This window comes from Oncorhynchus nerka, linkage group LG16, assembly GCF_034236695.1.
Source record: "Oncorhynchus nerka isolate Pitt River linkage group LG16, Oner_Uvic_2.0, whole genome shotgun sequence".
NCBI classification, from domain to species: Eukaryota; Metazoa; Chordata; class Actinopteri; order Salmoniformes; family Salmonidae; genus Oncorhynchus; species Oncorhynchus nerka.
In genome coordinates, this window is record NC_088411.1 from 25,308,646 (window position 1) to 25,335,276 (window position 26,631).

At 41.2% G+C, this 26,631-nt stretch overlaps 1 protein-coding gene across 5 annotated transcripts; it reads right to left on the reverse strand.

Moving 5' to 3' along the window:
• Positions 1–717: 717 nt before the first annotated feature.
• On the reverse strand, positions 718–23,292 carry phf10 (PHD finger protein 10). Of its 5 annotated transcripts, none has more exons than XM_065002538.1 (12): positions 23,275–23,292; positions 8,063–8,169; positions 7,614–7,744; positions 7,154–7,237; positions 6,867–6,991; positions 6,527–6,676; positions 6,232–6,341; positions 5,987–6,131; positions 5,672–5,815; positions 2,432–2,540; positions 2,016–2,204; positions 718–1,474 (listed from the first exon to the last, which is right to left on the reverse strand). In XM_065002538.1, exons 1-12 carry the CDS (start codon positions 23,275–23,277, stop codon positions 1,392–1,394), a joined length of 1,380 nt encoding a protein of 459 aa, XP_064858610.1. In that variant the 5' UTR covers positions 23,278–23,292; the 3' UTR covers positions 718–1,391. The 5 variants fall into 5 exon arrangements, with proteins under 5 accessions (XP_064858610.1, XP_029541097.1, XP_029541095.1 ...); XM_029685237.2 differs by lacking the exon at positions 23,275–23,292 and adding an exon at positions 19,087–19,207 and having other exon boundaries at positions 2,432–2,501; XM_029685235.2 differs by lacking the exon at positions 23,275–23,292 and adding an exon at positions 19,087–19,207.
• Positions 23,293–26,631: the final 3,339 nt, after the last annotated feature.

Below are 26,631 nucleotides of genomic sequence, written 5' to 3' on the forward strand. Positions count from 1 at the left end.
AATGACAGAAACATTAACTTGATTGACCATGCTGTAGGTCATGTAACTGTTTGTTACATGCAATATCCTTTGTGGACTCTACCGGACAGATGTTGCCTTCTAGTTTTGTGATGAATCAAAGGTGTGGTTGAAAATATTCTGCCACCGTGTCTTCTTATTGTCTCAGCCTATATACAGTATATGACAGTCTCAAGGCATAGGAACTAACAGGTTATAGAGCAAACAACGATATTATCACAACACATAGGTTGTGATATGCCATTTTTTTCCTGGCTTGGCTTCCCCAGTGATTGTACCCATGTACCGCTACTGGAGCAGAGGACACAGGAACGAGCAGAGTGGAGGTTCCCAGAACAAGCGAGGGTCGGACACAGCATTTTCATTCCAACTAGAGATATTGGAGGAAGCAAAGGTGTCTCAACGATAGCTCTTGGCTTCCATCTAGTGGTAATTTCATATAAAGTACAGCAACTTTTACTGCACCCTTAAGACCAGCATGCATAAAAAACAGCATACTGCACATTTCCAGTATTCCTCTTCTAGCACCAATTTGATTGATTGATTGATATATATAATTTTTTTAAACTACTGGCTGATATACATTGCAAATAAGAGGGCAATTTACACAATTCTCATTGTTCAACAGACCAAGCCAGGCTTCAGTTGTTGAACGCTGTTATGTTTACTGACTGGGCTCTTCAAAATAAACACCGGCTGTTGAGTGGAACACTGCCCTTTTAATGCCAAGCGTTCACACGCGTATTGTTACAGTGTGGCTCGCTGCTGTACCCAACTGCCCATTGTACTCCACACCTTCACCTATCAGATGACAGGGACATGCATGCATCTGTCACTTAGTGTAGTCTACCTGGTCGCCACGTGGCAGCTGCTATACGACTTCACAGCATCACCTGGGCCCAAAGGGACAGTAAGAGGCAAACTGATCCCCTTTGACTCTCACCTAGACAGATGCTAAACAGGGCCGTGCTCTCCAGGTGACTAATTGGTCGCTTTTAAGCCAGTCCTTGTCAAATATGCACAAGGAGCTATTGTGGTGCCTGCTGTATGTCTGGTTCTATTGACTATGACCTTAGAAACTTCACATAACATGTTGTGGTTGATTTAGCATTCTATTGTAACTGTCACCTGAGAGGAATAGGCTATAAATAAAGAATATTTTCTTTAATGAAACATCAGGGCAGTCATGGGTTATTATTTTTTTTTTACTTCAGTGGCAATGACATTTCAAATCCAATTGTGACAAAGTAAATCCATATATACAGGATTACCAAACTTAGTCTTAATCAAAAGTACAAAAAGTATCTTTAAAATTGAGGATTAGCTTGTTGAGTTGATCACTGTCAGTAATCACATTCTATTTGTGTGCAGATTTAGATTTTTTTGGGTGTTTTTATTCCTCCTTTTTTCTTGGGCGTTGAGAACTCCTTGATGCAACACTCACAAACCCAGCAACCTGAGGAGAAAAAACTGTGATGTTACATATTACAGTAGAGCCACATCAAACCAAAGGCTAAAAAATAGACTGCATTGTGGGATCCTTCAGACTAAAAGGCATCTGACAAAAAACAGCTATTTCTAACATTTGATTTCAACACTTAAAGCACTTTGACCACATTCCAAACATGAACTTTCGGATGTTTAATGTGCATCTACACTAACTATAGCAAATTGAGGTAACAAACAACCCTTATTGACTGCACAAAAGAAACTTAATTGGCAGTCTTCACCCCAAGCCGAAAAGTAGTTCAGTTGGCTAAGCAAATTAATAATGCTGTTTCACATAAAACCAGCTAAATTCAAATCACCACAAAACTCCATACGAGACTATAAAGAGAAAGTAAGAGAGTGCGCGACAGAGTCCCTTCCTTCCATGAAATAATCACTGATCTAACACACGCATTGATAGGAGTAAGCAATGATTCCATCAAAGATTTCACCAAGGAAAGAAGTAGAGGCATCCTTAAAGTATTTGAAAAGACCAATAGAGAGCCCACCTAGAGGGATGGAGTCTAGGCCCACGCAGAAGGTGTGGAAGCCCCGGTCACACTTGTCACAGAACATCATCTCCTCCTCGTGGTGGGGCTGCTCACACACCGTGCACGTCTTACACTCCATACACTGCCACGGGTAGGTCTTAATCAGGCCCACCAGCTCCTCACTCATATCCAGGCACGATGGGTGACCTGGGACACACACACATACACACACACAGGGCATCGCTCGCACCACAGCACTACTTCAAAACACACGGCATAATCCCAACTTGTGATCCCGACTAGGCTAATCGAACTAAGTTATTTTGCTCATATTTTAGAAGCTTTATGTTCATTATGAACAATGCTATGTTGTAAATGAAAGCTAGTGTGATTTGTCAATTTTAATTTAAAAACAAAACAGAAGTTCCACTTACCACTGTTCTTACACTGTGAGCAGTGAATGAGAGCTTCTGGCTTTCCTTTCTTGTTGGACTCCTTACCCTTCTGACAAATGCCACAAATAGCATTGGGTATGACCTTAGGCTGCAAGGGCAGAACAATGCTATAATTTTTAGCAACAAGGCCTAGTGCACCATGTGACAAAGGGCTTCTGAGCAACACACATACTGTACAATGTGTAAAAGCCTAAAAGGCCTCATAGGATGTGATATATATATATATATATACATACATACACACACATTTATTTTCACTCGCAATCGATCCAATCTTGTTAGGTGCTTCTTATTTCACCCCCTCAAATAAGAATGACAAAAAAAAGCATTTTGTCTAATTTTGAGAACCTCCCACATCAAATCTTCGCTTGTAGTCATCACTTATATATAGTCGTGGGTCAAGAGCTCCAAAAGGCAAAAACCAAGAGGTCAAGTTGATTTAAGAGTAAGTTGGATGTGCCATGCTGTCCCCCATCAGCGCTCATGGCAGGTTAAACACTTCAATGTCCCTCCTAAGGAGACTGAGGTGTTTCCACCCATTGTTAACCCACATTTATAAAAAGGCAGTTAGCCAAAGACATTTCTGACAGAAGGAAAACTCCTCTTTCACTGCAGATATATATTTCTTTACAGGACCTCAGTCTCTGTGCTGCTAACACAATCAAAACATCTCTGTACAGTCTATTTGTTTGAAATCTTTATTTCAATGGTTAACTGTGTCTAAATACTGACATATCAAACGTTTTCCTACATAAAAAGTACTGGATTAGATAAGAGCAGTTAAAGCCTTTCTAAGAAACAAACAACGAAACGTGGGAGGGCGAATCAGAGATTAGAGACACACAGTTAAGTTAATAAAGGACATAGCTAATTGAATACAAGAGGTCTTCACAGAAAGAGTGCCAGCTAAACTAGGAGAACAAAAATGTATCCAAAGGAAGGTATGACAATCAAAGGGACACCTTTATGCCATTGCACTCAAATCAAACATGTAAGACACATTAAATTCTGAGAGTGAGAAGTATACAAATTGAGCTTTGAAGGATCAACATAAACTGTACCTACTTAGGTGCGCAGTCTGCACAAATATTGGGAATGTGTGCAATCAATTGGGAGGATACAGCCCATGAGTATGAAGTACGCTGTGTGTTTCATGAAAATATCACCTATTTTCAAAATGTCAACCCGCTTGGTGTTGCCATCCTGAAAATGTTTCATTTGACTGGTGCAAAACATAAGAAAAGGTTATATATTTTCTGTTGGGCTTCAGATGGCTACCCCTGCAGTGTAGTGCCAACACAAGCAATTTATACCATTACGATTATGAAAATAATAATTTATTGTAGTCCCTGAACTCTACCTTGCATTAAAATTATATAATAAAAGTAAACTTTAATGCCATGTTTTCTATGGCAACATTAATAGGTTGAGTACATTTTTATGCAAATATTGTATCTGTATTGGCTTCAGTCTTAATTTAATGAGCGCCGATATTGGAAAGTTATTGTTAAATTCGAACACATCTATGACGCATTACATACTAACAATAAAGCGAGGGTAAGTAGACAAAGGTTTTACAAAGTTTGGTTTAAAAGTGTGGTGTGGAAACATGCTGATTGGAAACATAACAGACAAATCCATCCCTGTGGAAAGGTATGAGCTCTCCACATCAATCAATGACCAAATCCTGATGTATGATATGGTGTTTGTAGTGTAGTAATACGTAATACTAGTCATGCCATGACAAGCTATGTATATTTGTGCTGACTGCTCTTGCTGTCGGTTTTGGCAAACTAAATTTGATCAATTCTGCCATGTTGCCCTTGCAGTAAAACCGATGAGAGTAAATTGCCAGAAGGTAGATCATGTTGATCCCGGAAATGCCATTCTCTTATCAAATAATTTAAACTTAACACAACAATAACTTTCAGAGGCAACCGAAAGTAAAAAAGCCAACATATAGAATGTGTATTAACAGGCCTCTGACACACTGACATTGTGTTCTCCAGTCTCATAATAAACAAAGAACAGTCTGTAAGGTTATATCAAACAACCGTTATAGAATAACGGCACAAGAATACTGGTTTAAAAGCATACTAATATACACAGACATAATTTTAATTATAAAACTTTTAAACACTCAAGTATTAACGTAATTTTAGTGCTACTACTAAATAAAATGTATGCATCTTATAAAGTATGTATCATAAGAAATATGTTTAAAAACAATGAATCTAGCAGCCAAATATACTGTAACTGGTCTCTTGTCTTAATTAGTGTGTTGCCAAGTACACAGAAGAGAGGTATATTAAGACATTCAAATAGGGTAAAAAATGTACAAGTCTTTAAGACCAATCAAAAGTGCAGTGAAGAACATGTCCTAGATGTGACAGAACTACTCCAAAATGTTATTGCTCATAAATTCTGATACGGAACCATCAGTGTATTACCATACGGTTGGTATAGAACCATCACTGTTTTAAAGAGACTTTCCGGAAGATTTGCATACTTTTTAGCCAGTAGTTCTGAAAGTAACGCTGAAGAACCAGAACGGTTCCCCTAAAATTGCTTACATGCAGTACGTCATTGCTCGCTGTGTCACCGAGTCGTTGGGCCCGCCCTGCAACCTCATTGGATAATGCTGGGCATGCCTGGGCCAGCCGCCTTCTTCTCACTGTGCAACTCGTCAATGTGCATCTTGCTAGCTGTCACTCAAATGGCAAAGGGCTGAAGCAGACTGGCTGGAACTCTAATTGCTATGGGGCCTGCCCACGTGGGCCAAGCTTGCATTGCTCAAAACACAGCTTCCAGAAAACAGTTGTTTTCAAACTAGGGATTTTGTGGCTAATTGAGGTAAGACAATAATTATGCTCATAGACTATGCATGTATGAACTACACATTGCCACATCCAGCCCAAAGCGGGAGGTTTAAAAATAATACTTAAGTAGTCGTCAAATATCCGGAACGTCTCTTTAACCATATGGTTGGTTCACAACCAAACTGGACCAAGTGGAAGAGGGAAGGCAGAGTGTTGCCCCAAGAGAGAACTATTGCCACCTGGTGGAGTGTGTGTGTTAGGAGTGACAGGGCCAGAAATTGGGGTTGGGACAAAGGAGGGTCTCTCTACTGAAAGTGCTGAAGAAGCTGGAAGAGGTGCCAGAGTAGGGGAAAGGGAAAAGAAGTGCTGGTGGAGAAAGTCAGGGGCTTTTTTCTTCTACCTTGTACCCAGGGACAGATTTGTGTTGGTTGAGGCGTGGGGTGGCATCTTTAGCCGGGGTGGCAGTCCTGTCCTTGGCCTTGCCCTTTGACTGCACTCCACTGTCCTGACTGTCCCCATCTGAGGTGTTTCCAGATGAGCTGTCCTGTAAACACAATTCAGTTCTTACTATTCAAGCAAGCTGCCAAGAAGTTTACAGTCAACCTACAAAGCATCTCTAGGAATTTACAGGTAATACAATACAACATGTCATTGCATCTCAAACTCTGAAATCAAATGAAGCGTGTACAAAGAGTTCCAGAATCCAGTTCCTTACTGAATTTTTCTTGCCCTCTTCTCCCTTGTTTTCATCTGCATCATCCGAGTCCCCATCGCTGTCCAGGGCAGGCAGCTCCGGGTCAAGGGGGGGCTCGAACAGGGCTGTGTTCAGGGGCAAGTAGCGCAGCTCATTGGGAGAGTACCTGTATCAAACACAGGAACATCAATTTATCAGCTATTCAAATATCTTTAGAGGTCAGGACCTCATTAATGAAGACTAGTTTTTTGGTTAGTGACCCATACCTTTTGTAATAGTCCTGGAACTGCCCAGGGATGAGGGCCACTGGATAGGGTCCAGTCTTGGTTCTCTCTGGAGGAAGAACTTTATACCTCCCTTGGGGTACTTGGATAATCTGTTCGAAAGTTGCATTTGAAACACACTTCAATTACACGTTCAAATTCACACAAATAAGTCTTACAGTTTACCAATGTACCGATATACTGTATCTACTCCAACATGAACACGTGAGAGTTCTTATGAACACATACAAAATATGTATGACTACTAAGCCTCTGTTTATTGAAGGTATTAACGTACATGTGTCTGAAGGTCAAAATATGCCCTTCTCTCTTCCATCCTTTCCCGGTTGAAGTTACTGTTGAACTCTGCAGCTTTCTTGGCAGCTTTCTTTATGTACTCTGGCACTTTACTGGCTTCAACCTTCTGAGGGTTTTGTTGCTGCATTTTCTAGGATATAAAAATGAAATGTTACCACACAACATATAGAATAACCATGTCAACCGTTAATGTACTGTGAGTGAAAATATAATCTGGGAACTTAAGTCAAAAGGCTGTTGTAACATAACACACTCCCTTTTTTCATCCACACCAAAGCTATAAAAAAAAGTGTCAATGTTGCGGAGCTGAGAGTACTTACAGAGTACTCTTTTGCTATCCTCTGACGCTCCCTCTCTTGGAGAATGACAGAATACTCAGCATGTTTGCCCGGGTACTCCTTGATCATTAAATCAATGACTTCATCACTTCGTAAAGCAGTCAAACCTGGAAAAAGAGATTCACAATTACTTAATGTATACAGTTTCAAGGTAAGGAGTGGCCTAATTCTCCAAAACAACTATTGGGATGGCTTTGGCCCTGATTGGTCTATGTCACACTCCAAGCTCATCCTGGTTACGCAACAATTACATGTTTCTAAGTTCTCACCCAAGGTGCACTGTGTCTCGGTGATGACATTTTGCTCCCTCAGATATAGCTTCTCCTTGTGGGAGAGGTCTCTCCTTTCCAAATCTAAAATAATAATATATTGGATAATTAAAAATAGTAGGCTACTCCAGCCGGAGACAACATTACATACATTAAAAAAAGACAATGCCTGAAGGCTTATTTCCATTGATGGTCGTTTGTAGCTCAGTTGGTTGAACATGCACTTGTAACACCAGGGTAGTGGGTGTATTAATGTATACATGCACGACTAAGTTGCTTTGGATAAAAGCGTCTGCTAAATGGCATTTATTATTAAGGTAAGGCATGGTTAGCCAGAGAGTGACTAGTTGAACATCAGTATAGTCTACAGATAGCCTAGTTATAGCCCAGTTATAGCCCAATCATCAAATTTACACACAATGATCCTATACCATATATGCCAAACGTTCAGCCACATCACCTGGATATTTTCGCTTGAATGAAGTCACTCCCAGATATTCACTGACTTGTTCTTGCAACATATAGTACTCCCCACTGCCATCTGAGGGCCACCTGTACTCAGTCAGATTTTCTGCTGAGAAGTATGTGGGCCTGGGGAAACACATGTACGACTGAAAGGTTAAGAGCAGGGTAAAGTCTTATGTTATTAGACACAGAGGCTGCGATTAGACCGGTCCAATTCTGATATTTCTTCTCTGATATTTCTTTCACTAATTAAGTCTTTGACCAATCAGATCAGCTCTGAAGAGATTGATCAAAAAAACAATTAGTGAAAAAAAGAAGATCAGAATTGGGCTACCTGTGTAAAAACAGCCTAACTGTTTGTTAACAAAGATTGGGTGTGGTCTATTAGGAAGTAGTGATGCAAATATGTCTATCTACTCCTTCAGATCCGACCTTACAACATACCCAAGTTCCTGACTGGAGGTGTCGAAACTTCTGGAACTGTCGCCTGAACCCATGCGCCGCCTTTTTGGAGCTTGACTGCCATCATTGGAAACTTCCTCAATGTCATCCTAAAAATACAGTTAGGATACACAAAACACCTGAACTATTACTTGTTGAAGTTAATAGTTCTCTCCAGAATTAAAGTTTGTTGGCCACTGAACAACAATGTTAACGCAACATGTAGTGTTGGTCCCAAGTTCCTTGAGCTGAAATAAAAGATTGCAGAAATCCACTCTAAAATGTGCAGTTGTGACAACACAATGTCAAGTACAGTGTCTCAAGTTGAGGGAGTGTGCAATTGGCATGCTGACTGCAGGAATGTCCACCAGAGCTATTGCCAGAGAATTTAATGTTAATTTCTCTTCCTATAAGCCACCTCAAACATTGTTTTAGAAAAATTGGCAGTACGTCCAACTGGCCTCACAACCTACTGTAAGTCGTTCTGGATAAGAGCGTCTGCTAAATGACTAAAATGTTTTAAAAAATGACATGTAAAAAGCAAGCCTAGAGTTAACACATTCATAGATGCCAACTATAGGGCCTTCAGAAAGTATTCGCACCCCTTGAATTTTTCCACATGTTGTTGTGTTAGATTCTGAATTTAAAATTGATTAAATGTAGATGTGTTATTGGCCTACACACAATACCCCATAATATCAAAGTGGAATTATGTTTTTGGAAATGTGTACAAATGAATTAAAAATGAAAAGCTGAAATGTCTTGATCAATAACTATTCAACACCTTTGTTATGGCAAGCCTTACTTAAGTTCAGGAGTAAAAATGTGCTTAACAAGTCACATATGTTGCATGGACTCACCGTATGCAATAATAATGTTTACCATGACTTTTTTTATGACTACTTCATCTCTGTCCCCACACATACAATTATCTCTAAAGGTCCCTCAGTCGAGCAGTGAATTTCAAACAGATTCAACCACAAAGACCAGGGAGGTTTTCCAATGCCTTGCAAATGTCACCTATTGGTAGATGGGTACATTTTTAAAAAGCAGACATTGAATATCCCTTTGAGCATGGTGAAGTTATTAATTACACTTTGGATGGTGTATCAATACACCTAGTCACTACAAAGATACAGGCCTTCTAACTCAGTTGCCAGAGAGGAAGGAAACCACTCAGGGATGTCACCATGAGGCCAATGGTGACTTTAAAACAGTTAGAGTTTAATGGCTGTGATAAGAGAAAACTGAGGATGGATCAACAACATTGTAGTTTCTCCACAATACTTACCTAAATGACAGAGTGAAAAGAAGGAAGGACATGAATCATGCTTGCAATAAGGCACAAAAGTAAAACTGCAAAAAATGTGGCAAACAAATGAACTTCATGTCCTGAATACAAAGTGTTGTTTGGGGCAAATCCAACACAACACATTACTGAGCCCCACTCTTCATATTTTCAGGCACGGTGGTGGCTGTATCATGTTATCGGTATGCTTGTCATCGGCAAGGACTGAGGAGTTTAGTATAAAAATTAAACGTAAGAGCTAAGCACAGGCAATATCCTAGAAGAACACCTGGTTTAGTCTGTTTTCCAACATACACATGGAGACACATGAACCTTTCAGCAGGACAATAACCTAAAACACAAGGCCAAATATACACTGGAGTTGCTTACCAAGACAACATTGAAAGTTCCTGAGTGGCCTAGTCACAGTTTTGACTGAAATCCACTTGAAAACCTATGGCAAGACTGATACAATCCAGGTGTGCAAACTGCAAAGCTCTTAGACTCACCTAGAAAGACTCACTGCTGTAATCGCTGCCAAAGGTGACTTTAACATGTATTGACTCAGACATGTGAATACTTATGCAAATTATATATATTTCTGTATTTTCTTTTCAATCAATTTGAAGAAAAAAAAGCTCAAAACATGTTGTTTTCTTTGTCATTAAGGGGTATTCTGTGTAGATAGGTGAGAAAAAACATAATTCATTTTGAATTCAGGCTGTAACAACAAAATGTGCAATAAGTCAAGGGGTATGAATACCTTCTGAAGGCACTGTACCCATCTATTGACGATAGTATGTTCGTGCCGAAGGTGTTTTGTCAAGAGCCCCGATGCTTGTTCTAAACGTTAACACGCATATTTCCGGTACAGTTTTGTAAACAGAAGGAACAGATCTTTCTTATCAGCAAGAAATATGTATATATTTTTTTAACGGTTAAATTACTACACACTAAGAATGTGAACGTTAAAATGTCAAAACATTTAAACAAAATTGGAATCCTTAACATTAAAGAAAAATCCCAAACCCTTTTTATGGCAGTGCAGTTACCACAAAACAATTCTGTGTTATAGCCTAACTAGACAATAGGCTATTAAGGCTGGGGAAAGTTCTGTAATTTAAATATAATTTTAGGCTACTTTGGTGAATTTGCGAGGCATGCAAGATAGATTACCAATGCATATGCACACTGTTTTTTTCTGCTTGCTCACTCCTCGCTCTCCCTCGCCTGGGGCATATTCATTACACAGATTTGGTTGCAAAATGTTTCTTAAACGAAAGCAAACTGAATGAAACGGCGAGGGAGAGACCTACCTGCATTTGTCCAATAGAAACTCTCCTTTAAGTTGCAAATTGTTTTGCAACTGTTTCAGTCTTGCCAACTAAATCAGACTCCTCCGTTCCAAAACTACTGAATCTTAAGAGTCGATCCCATACGGCATCTAATCTTCAGTTGACGTAAAAGGAGGAATCAATTACTTTGGCGTCGACTGTCCACGACTACGTCATTGTCGTTAACAGTTGGAAAAATTTAAAAGAAAGGCGAGAGATAGCAGCAATGTCCTGTATGGTAACACTTTGAGAAGTTAAATGACAAGGAAATGTGAACTTTGCGAGGTGGAATTGAGGTACAGTTGCAATGCCATATCATCTGAAAAGGAACGCACCATGAGACCCAACCCGTTGCTGGCAGAAGCGCAGCTGCATTGTGAATGCACATGGAATTTCCATGTTGCGGCACTTGTTTGCGAAAAACACAGGTTACGATCCAAACACTTAACCTCTCTTGGGTAGGGGGCAGTATTTTCACGTCCGGATGAAAAGCGTGCCCAAAGTAAACTGCCTGTTACTCAGGTCCAGAAGCTAGGATATGCATAGAATGGTAGATTTGGACAGAAAACACTAACGTTTCTAAAACTGTTAAAATTATGTCTGTGAGTATAACAGAACTGATATGGCAGGAGAAACCCCGAGGACAAACCATCCACAAAAAAATTTAATTTAAAAAAAATTCAGCCTACCACTGTTTCCAATGGATGTCATATTTATTATGAGACGAAGTCCTCCCAGATTGCAGTTCCTAGGGCTTCCACTAGATGTCAACAGTCTTTAGAAAGAGTTTCAGGCTTGTTTTTGGAAAAATGAGCTAGAAGTTGTAGTTTTTCTAAGTGGATCCCATTTTGGCTGTAGTGTTTCCATGCACATGGGTGAAAGCGCGTTCTTTGTTATTTATCTCCGGTAATGAACATAATACTTTCCGTCTTAAATTTGATCGTTTAGTTACCTATTAGGGTACCTGAGGATTGATTATAAACGTTGTTTGACTTGTTTGGATAAGTTTATTGGTAACGTTTGGGATTCATTTTGTATGCATTTTGAAGGAGGGAAACCGGTGGATTATTGAATGAAGCGTGCAAGCTAAACGGAGTTTATATGGATATAAAGAAGGACTTTAACGAACAAAAGGACAATTTGTGATGTAACTGGGACCTTTTGGAGTGCCAACAGAAGATCTTCAGAGGTAAGGCATTTATTATATCACTATTTCTGACTTTCGTGTCGCACCTGCCTGGTTGAAAAATGTTTCATGTTTTTGTATGTGGGGCGCTGTCCTCAGATAATCGCATAGTGTGCTTTCGCCGCAAAGCCTTTTTGAAATCGGATACAGCGGCCGAATTAACAAGAAGTTAAGCTTTATTTTTATGTATAATACTTGTATTTTCATGAATGTTAAATATTTATACATCTGTAATTTGAAATTCGCGCTCTCTGCAATTTCACCGGATGTTGGCCAGGTGGGACGCTACCATCCCACCTGCCCATATTAAGACACACCCTATCCCATCAGCCATCAAATGAAGTAGACCATTTATTTATCAACACAGGACGTACATGTAGGATCACAAGTATATATAAATAATATACAAAGGACAATAGGGCTAGGGTGTACAATATCACATTACACAAGGACCTTAAGGGACATACAATTGAAGTCAGAAGTTTACATACACTTAGGTTGGAGTCATTAAAACTCATTTTTTCAACCACTACACAAATTTCTTGTTAACAAACTATAGTTTTGGCAAGTCAGTTAGGACATCTACTTCGTGCATGACAAAAGCAATTTTTCCAACAATTGTTTACAGACAGATTATTTCACTTAATCACAATTCCAGTTGGTCAGAAGTTGACTGTGTCTTTAACCTCTTAGGGAAGTTCAGAATTCAAGCAGATTTTCGCAGCTTTTTGTTAAAAATCGCGCAACATTTCAGCGCCCTGCTATTCATGCCAGGAATATAGTATATGCATATGATTAGTGTTTGTGGATAGAAAACACTCAGACGTTTCCAAAACTGTTTAAATCACGCCTGTGGCATTTACGGAACGTGCGTTTCATCGAATAGTGCATGAAAATCTGTTCACTGAAAATGGAAAAATATATTCTTCCGTGACTACAGGCAATTGTTAAAAGCGAACAGAATTACATAGAGCCGAGTTTTCATTGGCTACAGCTTCGCCAGGTTGTCTAGAGTCACGTCATTTGTTGCGCAATTGATTCTTGGTCTAACCGAAACAAGGGAACTCCTTTCCTACTGTCCCCGCCCAGATTTTGGTTCGACTTTTTCAAGACAGCATTTTTTCCACAGACAAGCTAATCTTTTTACATCGCCTCCTGAGGAATTTTATCGCTTATTAACGTGTACTAATACCTAAAGTTGCATTACAAAAGTATTTCGAAGTGTTTTGTGAAAGTTTATCGTCGACTTTTTGAATTTTAAAAAATTACATTACGTTATGAAATGCTTTTTTTTTTCTTTACTCGCGACGGAGTCGTAGTTCGATATCTAGGCTATTTATGGACCGATTTAATCGAAAAAAGACCCTAAATGATGTTTATGGGACATCTAGGAGTGCCAAGAAAGAAGCTCGTCAAAGGTAATGAATGTTTTATATTTTATTTCAGCGTTTTCGTTTGCGACGGCTAACGCAAAATCTGTCGTTTTTGGTGACGGTGGAGTATTTTGAGGGTGCATGGTATCAGATAATAGCTTCTCATGCGTTCCCCGAAAAGCATTTTACAAATCTGACTTGGTCGATAGATTCACAACGAGTGTAGCTTTAATTCAGTATATTGTATGTCAATTTTAATGAAAGTTTGAGGTTTATCAACCTCTATGGTGGCGCTCTTGAGCATTTCTGCTGATTGTGGTCCCCACTTCGGTACCACGTCCTCAACAAGTTTTAACTTATGGATAGTGTTATTTGTAGAGTGAAATTTCTCAACTCTAAAGAAATAGGATGAATTCTGTTCTCCCTCAATCTATTTTTTCCTAGATCTAATAAAGGCTCCTGCTTTTTATCTCTCTATATATATTATCCAGGTTATTTTGTAACTCTATCAGTTCCATCTTCTCCCCAGAGGGGCTGGCTGGGGACCTCTGAGAAAGGGAAGTTATCTTAATGATCACCGTTTCCTCCTCGGCTCTTCTGATCTTAGCAAGATTATTACCAAATTTTCTAAGGTATTTGGAAAACTCCAATTTAAAGAGCTCTCAGTTCTTGCAATAAGATAAGTCCCTCAGTAGCCATTGATTTAGCTTCTTCTGAGTATTTTTTTATGAGAGTTCAAATTTAGCAAGCCTCTAGACTTCTGATCCGTAGTAATGGTTATGCCTAAATATGTAAGTTCTTCTTTCACTGGAATACCATAATATGAAGGTGTCACACAATCTTTGACAGCCATGAGCTCTTCTGGTCTTAGCCAGATTACGACCATATTTTCTAAGGTATTTGGAAAACTCAAATTTAAAGAGCTCTCAGTTCTTGCAATAAGACAAGTCCCTTTGTAGCCATTGATTTAGCTTCTTCTTAGTTTTTTTTAATGAGAGTTCAAATTTAGTAAGTCAAATTTGCAATAAGATTTTTCTTCACAAGCCCTTTCCCAAAAGTGTGAAAGCAGATCTTTTACCTCAAAATATCATTATTTAATAACAAGCCATTTAGCTTCCAGTAGGATGCGCTACCAAGGTCAGTATCAAGGGTAAATATTTTGAAATCAATGTAAATGGCCCTATGGTCTGTGTGGAGTTGTACAAATATTTGTAGTAACACACTCACTATCAATACATTTGGATATAAGCCAAAAATCTATTCTGGACTGTCTGGAGCGGTTTTGTTACTCCAAATCAACGATCTGTCGGCCGGAAACCATCGCTCGCCATACATCAGTAAGATCAAACTTTTCCACAAAGTATTAAACCCAAATTCTGACTGGTTGTCCTACCTGGTGGCCATCTATCAGTTGAATTATCTATAGTAAATGTTCAAGTCCCCTCCTATCAATAATAACAAATTGGGAAATTTAGATAACCAATGAAGTATATATTTCTCTATAGATTCAAGCAACTCAGTCTCATTTTTGGTGTTGTACCCATAGAAGTTTACAGTAATGAGCGCAATGTCATTGTAACTGATCATAAGGCAAATAAAGTGACCAAAGGGGCACATTCCGAGTGTAGAATATTACCACCAAAGGTATTTTTCATTGTAGTGACACCAGCGGAGCGTTCAGATCCATGGGAGAGCCAAATACCGTTGCCCCACTGTGACCTCCAGAGGCTGGCATTGGCAGAAATTGAGTGAGACTCTTGAAAAAAGCAAAAATCTGTTCGAAATGGTTTAGCAAATAAAAATAAGGCCTTGTGCTTCACATTGTTTTGTAACCCCCTAGCACTAAGAGAAACTATAGACAAAGACAAAACAACAAAGATTATTTAAAAGTAAACTGTAGGATTAGTCAAAAACATAGGAGCAGTGAAGGTAAGCGATGAGGAACCAAGATTTGCACCATTTAAGTCAAATTAAAGTGAAAATATCTTATACCATAAACTCTGAGCTAGCATTTCTGTAGAATCTGGCAGTGAAGAGGATGATTATACCCCTTGGTCTTGAATCATTTTGTGGTTGCTTCTTGCCGAGGCGATGCACAACGTCAATGATATCACCAACTTTGTTCTTCTCTGCAGGCATAACTGCTTGGCAGATAGCCTCCTGTCGCACATCCTCATTCCCCACCTTTGGCATGCCGTAAAGTCTCAGGTTCCATCTTCTTGTGTATTGTTCCAGACCAGTGAGACTATGGTAGACCTTGTTATTCTTTTCCACACTTTTTTCAACTTCTGCCACTAATTTTCACATCATTCAAACTCCAGTCTTTTTCAAGCCTTGGATAACCATGTTGTTCGCGCCTACCATTTTCTCAATGGCATCAGACATGGAGTTGATGAGTAAGGAGAGGGTAGCCACGATGTCAGAGTTCATGTTGGGTTATTTTGGAGGGTGGAGGTTAGCGTAGAGTAACCGGTGAAGAGGGGAATTCATCATCTTCAACAGCATTCGAAAGCATGAGATTATCCATAGGGCAAGCGTATTTATGGCAGTTGTCTATAAGCACGTTCCTCGCTTGTTGACTAGCAATAGAACTGATAGCTTTTTCCTTTCTTTTTCTGTCACATGGACACGCCAAAATAAATGATCCAATTATTATTCCAGTCCCAGGAAAGTTCTTATATCTTGAACAAATTAAACGTGTTTTTTTTCCCACAATCTTTCTGAAGTTTGTTGCGGAGCTCGGTAAAAAAAGCCTCTGTTCAAGCCGCCATCTTGGCCTCCCGCCTTAAGTGGACACTTCTGATGACGTATCATGACGTCTGACGAGTATACACTTGCAGGGCAAGGGAGGAAGGAATGATTTTTAAATGGACCGGAAATGTGTCTCTCGTTCATGCCGCGATGATTGAGTTTTCAGCCACCGGTAGCATGTGGGTGCTTTTTATATGCACTACAGTCAATAATGAGTGCATATCTACTTATATAATTATTAATATAGACCTACTGTATGATAGCTAGCATATTAATTAGCTAACTAACGTTAGCCTCCCTAGCTTGAACTTCTGAAGAAGGAAAATATTTTATTTCTACAATTTGCAAAAGATAAACAAAAACATACGAGATGTTTGTGCCGTCATGTGCATTAGTAGCACATTCAAACTTATTTGCATTCATTTTTACTTACACTTGTATGGTGACTTCTCCGTTGATGTTGTTTTTACGTTTTCGGGGACTTTTCTTAGCGGATGTACAAATCGTCACACATTGAATTATGGGGAGTTTCAGGCCCAGAGTGAACATCGTACACTCGCAAAGCCAACTAAAAATTTGAGGACTGAGGGGCTTACGTTGCAAACTTCCCTTGCTTGGCTAATCATTTGGACCACCCTCCAAGATGGCATAAGGTAAGAGTAAGTGGGCGAGGGTGTGTCTTTTTCATTTTTGGACCGCGGCCACAGACTGAAGACGGATACCACTACATGTTCTAATTAGCCATCTGCGTCTCTGAACATCTATTTGTGTAATCGGAAGACTAATGCCACAAACCTGTTGTCACTGAAAAATACTGTTGGCTGCAACTGTGTTAAAACGAGTTAACAGTAAGTGTATATTTAGCTTTCGTGAAATTATTTTTATGTGATATGAAAGTAAAGGGCTTTATGTTTTTAGAACTGTACCGCAATTGAGAACGCATTCTCGTTTAGATGGTATTTATCAATTATGGCTTATAAAGCCCAATCGCCTCGAAGCACAACACATAAGGTCCTTGGACTATAAGGAGTAAAATTAGGCTCATGTAGTCCATTATTGGGTTAGCCTGTGGAGGCTGCTGAGGGGAGGTCGGCTCATAATGGCTGGGATGAAGCAAATGGAATGGCACCAACATGCGTTAGGTGTTTTGATACCATTTCCACTCTAGCCATTTCCACGAGCCCGTCCTCCCCAATTAAGGCGCAACCAACCTCCTGTGGCTAGCATTGAGGTAGGCCTAGTCCCAATTGTGACGATGCCCTCCATTGCCTGTGCAGCATAGCCACGCACGTTTACATAGAACGTCCCTCGTATGTAGCGAATGTTGAATAAAAATGGAACTTACTCTGACGATTGTCCTTGGGGTTGGTCCTTCAACTGGTTGAAATTTAGAACAAAATAACGACAGGAAATAATTATTAAACCGACTTCAAAACGCAGATCTCTGTGTGGCAATCAAGAATTTGTTTGGTCATGACCCAGAGAAAGTGCACAAGACGGAAGTATGCATTCATACTCTCCCAAGTCTTGCAGGTGTTTACATGGTTTTGCACATGTGCCAGGTGATAAACCTTAATGGCAGTACCAGCGCTCTAAAAAGTCGGATAAATAATACTTTCCTGTGGATATTATATATAGGCCTTGTGCATTGGGGAGAAAAGGGGGTAAAAGTTTTAAAAATATATATATGTAGCCTAGTGGTTAGAGCGTTGGACTAGTAACCGAAAGGGATCGAACCCAGGGCAGTAGCCTTACACTACTGCGCCACTCGGGAGGCCCTCCTATTAATATTTTGTCTCCAATTTTGACCATCTGAAGGACCAACCGCACAGACAACTGCTCGAGTAAGGTCAAATGCAATTGTATTCAACATTCTGGATTATAAGGATTTTTTTGCAGGGCTTTGTTTCAGATAGTAACGTTATACCAATAATTGGTATCACAGTCAGATCCGAGTGGCGCAGTGGTCTAAGCCACTGCATCTCGGCGTATAATTGGCCCAGCGTCGTCCGGGTTTGGCCGGTGTAGGCCGTCATTGTAAATAATCATTTGTTCTTAAACGGACTTGCCTAGTTAAATAAAGGTTAAATAAAATGTTTTAACGACCAACGAGCATTCGACTTGGACTGAAGTCTAATGACACACACGATGTAAACAAAAACAATTATATACTGGCACGCTAAACAGCTAGCTAGGTACCTAGCTAGATAGCGAGACACTATGCTAGCTAAGCAAGTTAGTTAGCTAACGGTATGGATAACTAAGTAGTAATGTTAGTCGTTTGCTAACAACGACAAGTTACAACATATCGACCCTCCAACAGTAACATAGCTAACAACTATCTACATTACAAGTGGCCTGCGTTCAACAACGCTGAATAAAACTAGTAACTAACCTGGCCTACCACTATAAAATAGTCATTTGTAAATATTTCTCACGTTGCTAACTAGCGAAACGGCGGTAGGTTTGATGACAACAAAGGAGTTAAGAGGTTGATGTGTTGTCGTTAGCGCGCACCGGCTTTGCATGTTGTCTTAAACAAATGATTAGCATGTTTGGCCAGCAATGTGTATATTCTGTTACGTTTTATTTGCCAAGTTTACCTTTATAGACTGGGCTCCCGGTGTTGCAGGGTTGCTATCGCAAGGTCTGGGTGGGAGAACTGTAGCCATGTTTAGCGGCTACTAGCTAGCTAGTTTCAGAGATGCACACTAGGCGAATAATGTTACCGACTGGAAACAGACACGGAACACATGTTCCACAAACAAATGTTCCTCAAATAATGTCCAACTCTAACCACTGATAATGCAACTGGTTGGTTGTTTCGCAACAAAACCGAAGTGTGTGCAACTATGGGGCGAAGCAGAAGTGATTGGTTTACATTGTTGACAACATGTTAACTGTATTTCGTCTTCAAAGTTTACTAAAAACATAAATATTTGCACAATTAGCAATTGTCTCTCAAATATATCGTTACAGTGGTTAGCTAGCTAGTGCATTTTAGCATTCACCCGAAATCATTCATAACCCCTCAACAAGACATGATGCAAGAACAAGATTAAACTAGCTCAAACGAGTCACTTAAAATAACGCACGTGAAAGTTCTTGTCATTGTTGGTAGCTGTCTGGCCATGCAGAATTACAACAACTCGCGGATTTCTTCCCCACGGAAGCTTGCGCATCGTTTTTGTGACATTGTCAGCTAACACATCTACAGTCATGGCCAAACGTTTTGAGAATGACCGAAATATTAATTTCCAAAAAATGTTTGCTGCTTCAGTGTCTTTAGATATTTTTGTCAGATGTTACTATGGAATACTGAAGTATAATTACAATAATTTCATACGTGTCAAATGCTTTTATTGACAATTGCATGATGTTGATGCAGAGTCAATATTTGCCGTGTTGACCCTTCTTTTTCAAGACCTCTGCAATCCGCCCTGGCATGCTGTCAATTAGCTTCTGGGCCACATACTGACTGATGGCAGCCCATTCTTGCATAATCAATGCTTGGAGTTTGTCATAATTTGTGGGGTTTTGTTTGTCCACCTGCCTCTTGAGGATTGACCACAAATTCTCAATGGGATTAAGGTCTGGGTGGTTTCCTGGCCATGGATTCAAAATATCTATGTTTTCTCCCCGGGCCACTTAGTTATCACTTTTGCCTTATGTCAAGGGGCTCCATCATGCTGGGAAAGGCATTGTTCGTCACCAAACTGTTCCTGGATGGTTGGGAGAAGTTGCTCTCGGAGGATGTGTTGGTACCATTCTTTATTCATGGCTGTGTTCTTAGGAAAAATTGTGAATGAGCCCACTCCCATGGCTGAGAAGCAACCCCACACATGAATGGTCTCAGGATGCTTTACTGTTGGCATAACACAGGACTGATGGTAGTGCCCACCTTGTCTTCTCCAGACAAACTTTTTTCCAGATGCCCCAAACAATCAGAAAGGGGATTCATCAGATAAAATGACCTTACCCCAGTCCTCAGCAGTCCAATCCCTGTACCTTTTGCAGAATATCAGTCTGTCCCTGATGTTTTTCCTGGAGAGAAGTGTCTTCTTTGCTGCCCTTCTTGACCAGGCCATCCTCCAAAAGTCTTCGCCTCACTGTGTGTGCAGATGCCTGCTGCCATTCCCGAGCAAGCTCTGTACTGGTGGTGCCCCGATCCCGCAGCTGAATCAACTTTAGGAGACGGTCCTGGCGCTTGCTGGATATTCTTGGGCACCCTGAAGCCTTCTTTTCAACAATTGAACCGCTCTCCTTGAAGTTCTTGATGATCTGATAAATGGTTGATTTAGGTGCAATCTTACTGGCAGCAATATCCTTGGCTGTGAAGCCCTTTCTGTGCAAAGCAATGATGATGGCACGTGTTTCCTTGCAGGTAACCATGGTTGACAGAGGAAGAACAATGATTCCAAGCATGATTCCACCCTCTTTTTGAAACTTCCAGTCTGTTATTCAAACTCAATCAGCATGACAGAGTGATCTCCAGCCTTTTTGGGGGGATTCAGTTAATTAATTTGAATGGCAAAGAGGAACTTTGCAATTAATTGCAATTCATCTGATCACTCTTCATAACATTCTGGAGTATGTGCAAATTGCCATCACACAAACTGAGGCAGCAGACTTTGTGAAAATTAATATTTGTGTCATTCTCAAAACCTTTGGCCACGACTGTACATGGATGGGGATACATTTGTAAATACATTTTTGATACCAAACCAATCAAATCCAAAATACATGTTTTGATCTCGTAAACAGATACGTTGATGTTAAAGCAGGTGCAGCAAAATATTTGTTTCTAGCATCTGTAATGATCAAGTGCTTTGAAAGGCTGGTTATGGCGCACACCACTATCACCCCAGACACCCTAGACCTTGTGTCTCCAAAAGGTCAATCGCGAGCTACCAGTAGCATTATAAACTCAGCAAAAAAAAGAAACATACTCTCACTGTCAACTGTGTTAATTTTCAGCAAACTTAACGTGTAAATATTTGTATGAACATAAGATTCAACAACTGAGACATAAACTGAACAAGTTCCACAGACATGTGACTTGTGACATGTGAACAGAAATGGAATAATGTGTCCCTGAATAAAGGGGGATCAAAATCCAAATTAACAGTCAGTATCTGTGTGGCCACCAGCTGCATTAAGTACTGCAGTGCATCTCCTCCTCATGAACTGCACCAGATTTGCCAGTTCTTGCTGTGAGATGTTACCCCACACTTCCACCAAGGCACCTGCAAGTTCACGGACCTTTCTGGGGGGAATGGCCCTAGCCCTCACCCTCCGATCCAACAGGTCCCAGACGTGCTCAATTGGATTGAGATCCGAGCTCTTCGCTGGCCATGGCAGAACACTGACATTCCTGTCTTGCAGGAAATCACGCACAGAACGAGCAGTATGGCTGGTGGCATTGTCATGCTGGAGGGTAATGTCAGGATGAGCCTGCAGGAAGGGTACCACATGAGGGAGGAGGATGTCTTCCCTGTAACACACTGCGTTGAGAAGGCCTGCAATGACAACAAGCTCAGTCCGATGATGCTGTGACACACCACTCCAGCCATGACGGACCCTCCACCTCCAAATCGATCCCGCTCCAGTGTACAGGCCTCGGTGTAACGCTCATTCCTTTGACGATAAACGCGAATCCAACCATCACCCCTGGTGAGACAAAACCGCGACTCGTCAGTGAAGAGCACTTTTTGCCAGTCCTGTCTGGTCCAGCGACGGTGGGTTTGTGTCCATAGGCAACGTTGTTGCCGGTGATGTCTGGTGAGGACCTGCCTTACAACACATACAAGCCCTCAGTCCAGCCTCTCTCAGCCTATTGCAGACAGTCTGAGCACTAATGGAGGGATTGTGCATTCCTGGTGTGACTCGGGCAGTTGTTGTTGCCATCCTGTACCTGTCCCGCAGGTGTGATGTTTGGATGTACCAATCCTGTGCAGGTGTTGCTACACGTGGTCTGCCACTGCGAGGACGATCAGCTGTCCATCCGGTCTCCCTGTAGCTCTGTTTTCTGCGTCTCACAATACGGACTTTGCAATGTATTGCCCTGGCCACATCTGCGGTCCTCATGCCTCCTTGCAGCATGCCTAAGCCACATTCACGCAGGGACCCTGGGCATCTTTCTTTTGGTATTTTTCAGAGTCAGTAGAAAGGCCCTTTTAGTGTCCTACATTTTTATAACTGTGACCTTAATTGCTTACCGTCTGTAAACTGTTAGTGTCTTAACGACCGTTCCACAGGTGCATGTTCATGAATTGTTTAAGGTTCATTGAACAAGCATGGGAACCAGTGTTTAAACCCTTTACAATGAAGATCTGTGAAGTTATTTGGATTTTTACAAATTATCTTTGAAAGACACGGTCCTGAAAAAGGGGCGTTTCTTTTTTTGCTGAGTTTATATTCTACCATGGTAATGCACAATTATGATAAATGGTACCAAAAATTATCATATGGTACCATCTTTATTAATTGTTCATTACCATAGTACAATGGCAGTATAATGCATTAAATAAATAAACCCTGCAAGGTCAAAAGAGGTTGGTTGGTATTATATTGATTAATTTATATTTTTTGATAAAGTCAGAGGCAGGCTACGATTTTGTCCTTAGTTTGTAACATCAAAGAAAAAGGAAATGGTTGCTGTGAAAAAGGGGTAAAACTTTCTGTATTAATAGTACCGTTTTTTGCTCATGTTTTGGTTCCCTGTTTTGCCAACCTGAAATGTGAGATTATATGGGGTATACTAATCATTTACAGTATTGGTCGTTACATTATTTATAGTCAAGGGGTGTTGTGCACGTTTCAGCACGCAGTGGGAGCCGCTCGCACTCTACAGCTTCACGCGCTAGCCTGCCTAGTAGTCGGAATGAGAGAGCCAAGCCAAACAGGAAACTGAAGAGAGAAGCACTAGATGAACAAAATATTTTAAACTTTATAATCACGGTGAGCGAGTTATTAAACATAGGATATGAAACACCAAGTTACGCAGAGTGTAATGATATTTTATCATTTTTGTAATGTTTCGATTTTTTTATTGATAAAAGTCCGTTTGCATAGAAGCGAACGTTGGCTAAAGTTAGCTCCAGTCAAGCAATTTTTTATGAGCTATGATAATTAATACATTTTTACAAATGTTTTAGTATGTTGCTATTTAGAATTATAAGTGTAGCCAAGTCAGGTGATTGAGAGACAACTGAAAACTGTATTGAAGAGAGAAGCACCAGATAAACTATTTTTCATTTTCAAGGTTTCTTAATTCTTCTCACCATACCCGATCCAGGTCCCAAGGTTGAAGAGAGTAGACTACACTACTATATGTGTGTGTTGTGGTTTTTCACTATGAGCTAAAAGGGTTTAAGAGGGTACTGTTGTTGCAGAGCCAATGTTGCATCATGCGAGTACCATAAATCGCATAAATCATGCGAATACCATAAATTACTACAATTTTTTTCTCTCTTTACCTGAAAAACAGTGGGACACAGACCATCATAATACATTGTAAACAAATACCATGCTTTCACTACATGCTGCTAGTTGTAATTATTATTATTTTTTACATTGTACTACCATGGTTGATTTTTGTAGCATGGTAGCAAGTACAATGAAACATTATATATATTTTTTAGAAACTACTGTCGTTAGCAGAATCAGAATTCTTTAGGTAACATTTATAAATAAAATGTTGAATTTATTTTATTGAATGCTTAGGTGAGATATTTGTCATTAGAATGTCTTCTTTTGGATAATACTGTTGGCGGTTTGCAGTTATCTGTTCTCTGTCAGGGTTCACTTACTTGGGCCACAGAAAGGGGAGAGGTCAAGCTTGTCTTCATATGTAAACATATATTTTAAACCATGTGAAGGGGTGATTGAGGGGGAACCAATTATCTCTTGGCTCCACAATGTCTGTGTGCCAGTCACTGTCTCTCTGTGATCTTGTCCAGGAAGGGGTGTATTTGATATATGCTAGTGGATGAGGTTTTGTTTTTGGTCCTGAGAGGTACCAAGAGCGAGATAAGAACATAGTTTAGGAGACGATAATTTATAGCCAATGCTGTCTGGCTGTGTGTGTCTTTGCTATAAAGGATCTCAGTTGCAATGTGTAAGGACTCTCAGAGAATTCATTTATAGACACTGAATTGATCTGAGAGTCACAGGCTACCGTAGCACTGTAGTAACTATCACACTCAACTGAACGACTTGATTAGTGTAGTATTAGCTAGCTACATAGTTGTCTTTGCTGTCTTCGTATCCAAGATAATTGTGTAGTTTAGAGTGTGTAGTCTTAGAGTGATTATCTTAATTCACCGAGGTTAGCTAGCCAGCTATTTTGTCGTCCTTAACGTAGGAGACACTCCTAGCTAGCCAATAGCCAGCCAACGTCTACTGAATAGAACTTTCGCATTCCGGTCGCATTCCGCTTCGCTCCACAGGTAGTATCACATTTTCATTTAATTTCATTACAGTCCCAACGGTGTGATTTGTTTGATCGTAGCTAGCTACATAGCTAGCTACATAGCCGTCTTTGTTTCAAAGATAATTGTGTAGTCTAGAGCGATTTTCTAGGTTAGCTAGCCAGCTATTGTCGTTCTCCTAACGCAACGTAACGTAACCAACACTGCTAGCTAGCCAGCTAGCTCCCGAAAAGCAGCATTGTAGAAACTTCACACTCAACGGTACGACTTGATTAGGGTAGTGTCAACAACGCAGCTAGCCTACCCCAGCAGTACTGTATCATTTTAATCATTTTAGTCAATTAGATTCTTGCTACGTAAGCTTAACTTTCTGAACATTCGAGACGTGTAGTCCACTTGTCATTCCAATCTCCTTTGCATTAGCGTAGCCTCTTCTCTAGCCTGTCAACTATGTGTCTGTCTATCCCTGTTCTCTCCTCTCTGCACAGACCATACAAACGCTCCACACCGCATGGCCGCGGCCACCCTAATCTGGTGGTCCCAGCGCGCACGACCCACGTGGAGTTCCAGGTCTCCGGTAGCCTCTGGAACTGCCGATCTGCGGCCAACAAGGCAGAGTTCATCTCAGCCTATGCCTCCCTCCAGTCCCTCGACTTCTTGGCTCTGACGGAAAAACATGGATCACCACAGACAACACCGCTACTCCTACTGCTCTCTCTTCGTCCGCCCACGTGCTCTCGCACACCCCGAGAGCTTCTGGTCAGCGGGGTGGTGGCACCGGGATCCTCATCTCTCCCAAGTGGTCATTCTCTCTTTCTCCCCTTACCCATCTGTCTATCGCCTCCTTTGAATTCCATGCTGTCACAGTTACTAGCCCTTTCAAGCTTAACATCCTTATCATTTATCGCCCTCCAGGTTCCCTCGGAGAGTTCATCAATGAGCTTGATGCCTTGATAAGCTCCTTTCCTGAGGACGGCTCACCTCTCACAGTTCTGGGCGACTTTAACCTCCCCACGTCTACCTTTGACTCATTCCTCTCTGCCTCCTTCTTTCCACTCCTCTCCTCTTTTGACCTCACCCTCTCACCTTCCCCCCTACTCACAAGGCAGGCAATACGCTCGACCTCATCTTTACTAGATGCTGTTCCTCCACTAACCTCATTGCAACTCCCCTCCAAGTCTCCGACCACTACCTTGTATCCTTTTCCCTCTCGCTCTCATCCAACACTTCCCACACTGCCCCTACTCGGATGGTATCGCGCCGTCCCAACCTTCGCTCTCTCTCCCCGCTACTCTCTCCTCTTCCATCCTATCATCTCTTCCCTCTGCTCAAACCTTCTCCAACCTATCTCCTGATTCTGCCTCCTCAACCCTCCTCTCCTCCCTTTCTGCATCCTTTGACTCTCTATGTCCCCTATCCTCCAGGCCGGCTCGGTCCTCCCCTCCCGCTCCGTGGCTCGACGACTCATTGCGAGCTCACAGAACAGGGCTCCGGGCAGCCGAGCGGAAATGGAGGAAAACTCGCCTCCCCTGCGGACCTGGCATCCTTTCACTCCCTCCTCTCTACATTTTCCTCCTCTGTCTCTGCTGCTAAAGCCACTTTCTACCACTCTAAATTCCAAGCATCTGCCTCTAACCCTAGGAAGCTCTTTGCCACCTTCTCCTCCCTCTTGAATCCTCCTCCCCCTCCCCCTCCTCCCTCTCTGCAGATGACTTCGTCAACCATTTTGAAAAGAAGGTCGACGACATCCGATCCTCGTTTGCTAAGTCAAACGACACCGCTGGTTCTGCTCACACTGCCCTACCCTGTGCTCTGACCTCTTTCTCCCCTCTCTCTCCAGATGACATCTCGCGTCTTGTGACGGCCGGCCGCCCAACAACCTGCCCGCTTGACCCTATCCCCTCCTCTCTTCTCCAGACCATCTCCGGTGACCTTCTCCCTTACCTCACCTCGCTCATCAACTCATCCCTGACCGCTGGCTACGTCCCTCCTGTCTTCAAGAGAGCGAAAGTTGCACCCCTTCTGAAAAAACCTACACTCGATCCCTCCGATGTCAACAACTACAGACCAGTATCCCTTCTTTCTTTTCTCTCCAAAACTCTTGAACGTGCCGTCCTTGGCCAGCTCTCCCGCTATCTCTCTCAGAATGACCTTCTTGATCCAAATCAGTCAGGTTTCAAGACTAGTCATTCAACTGAGACTGCTCTT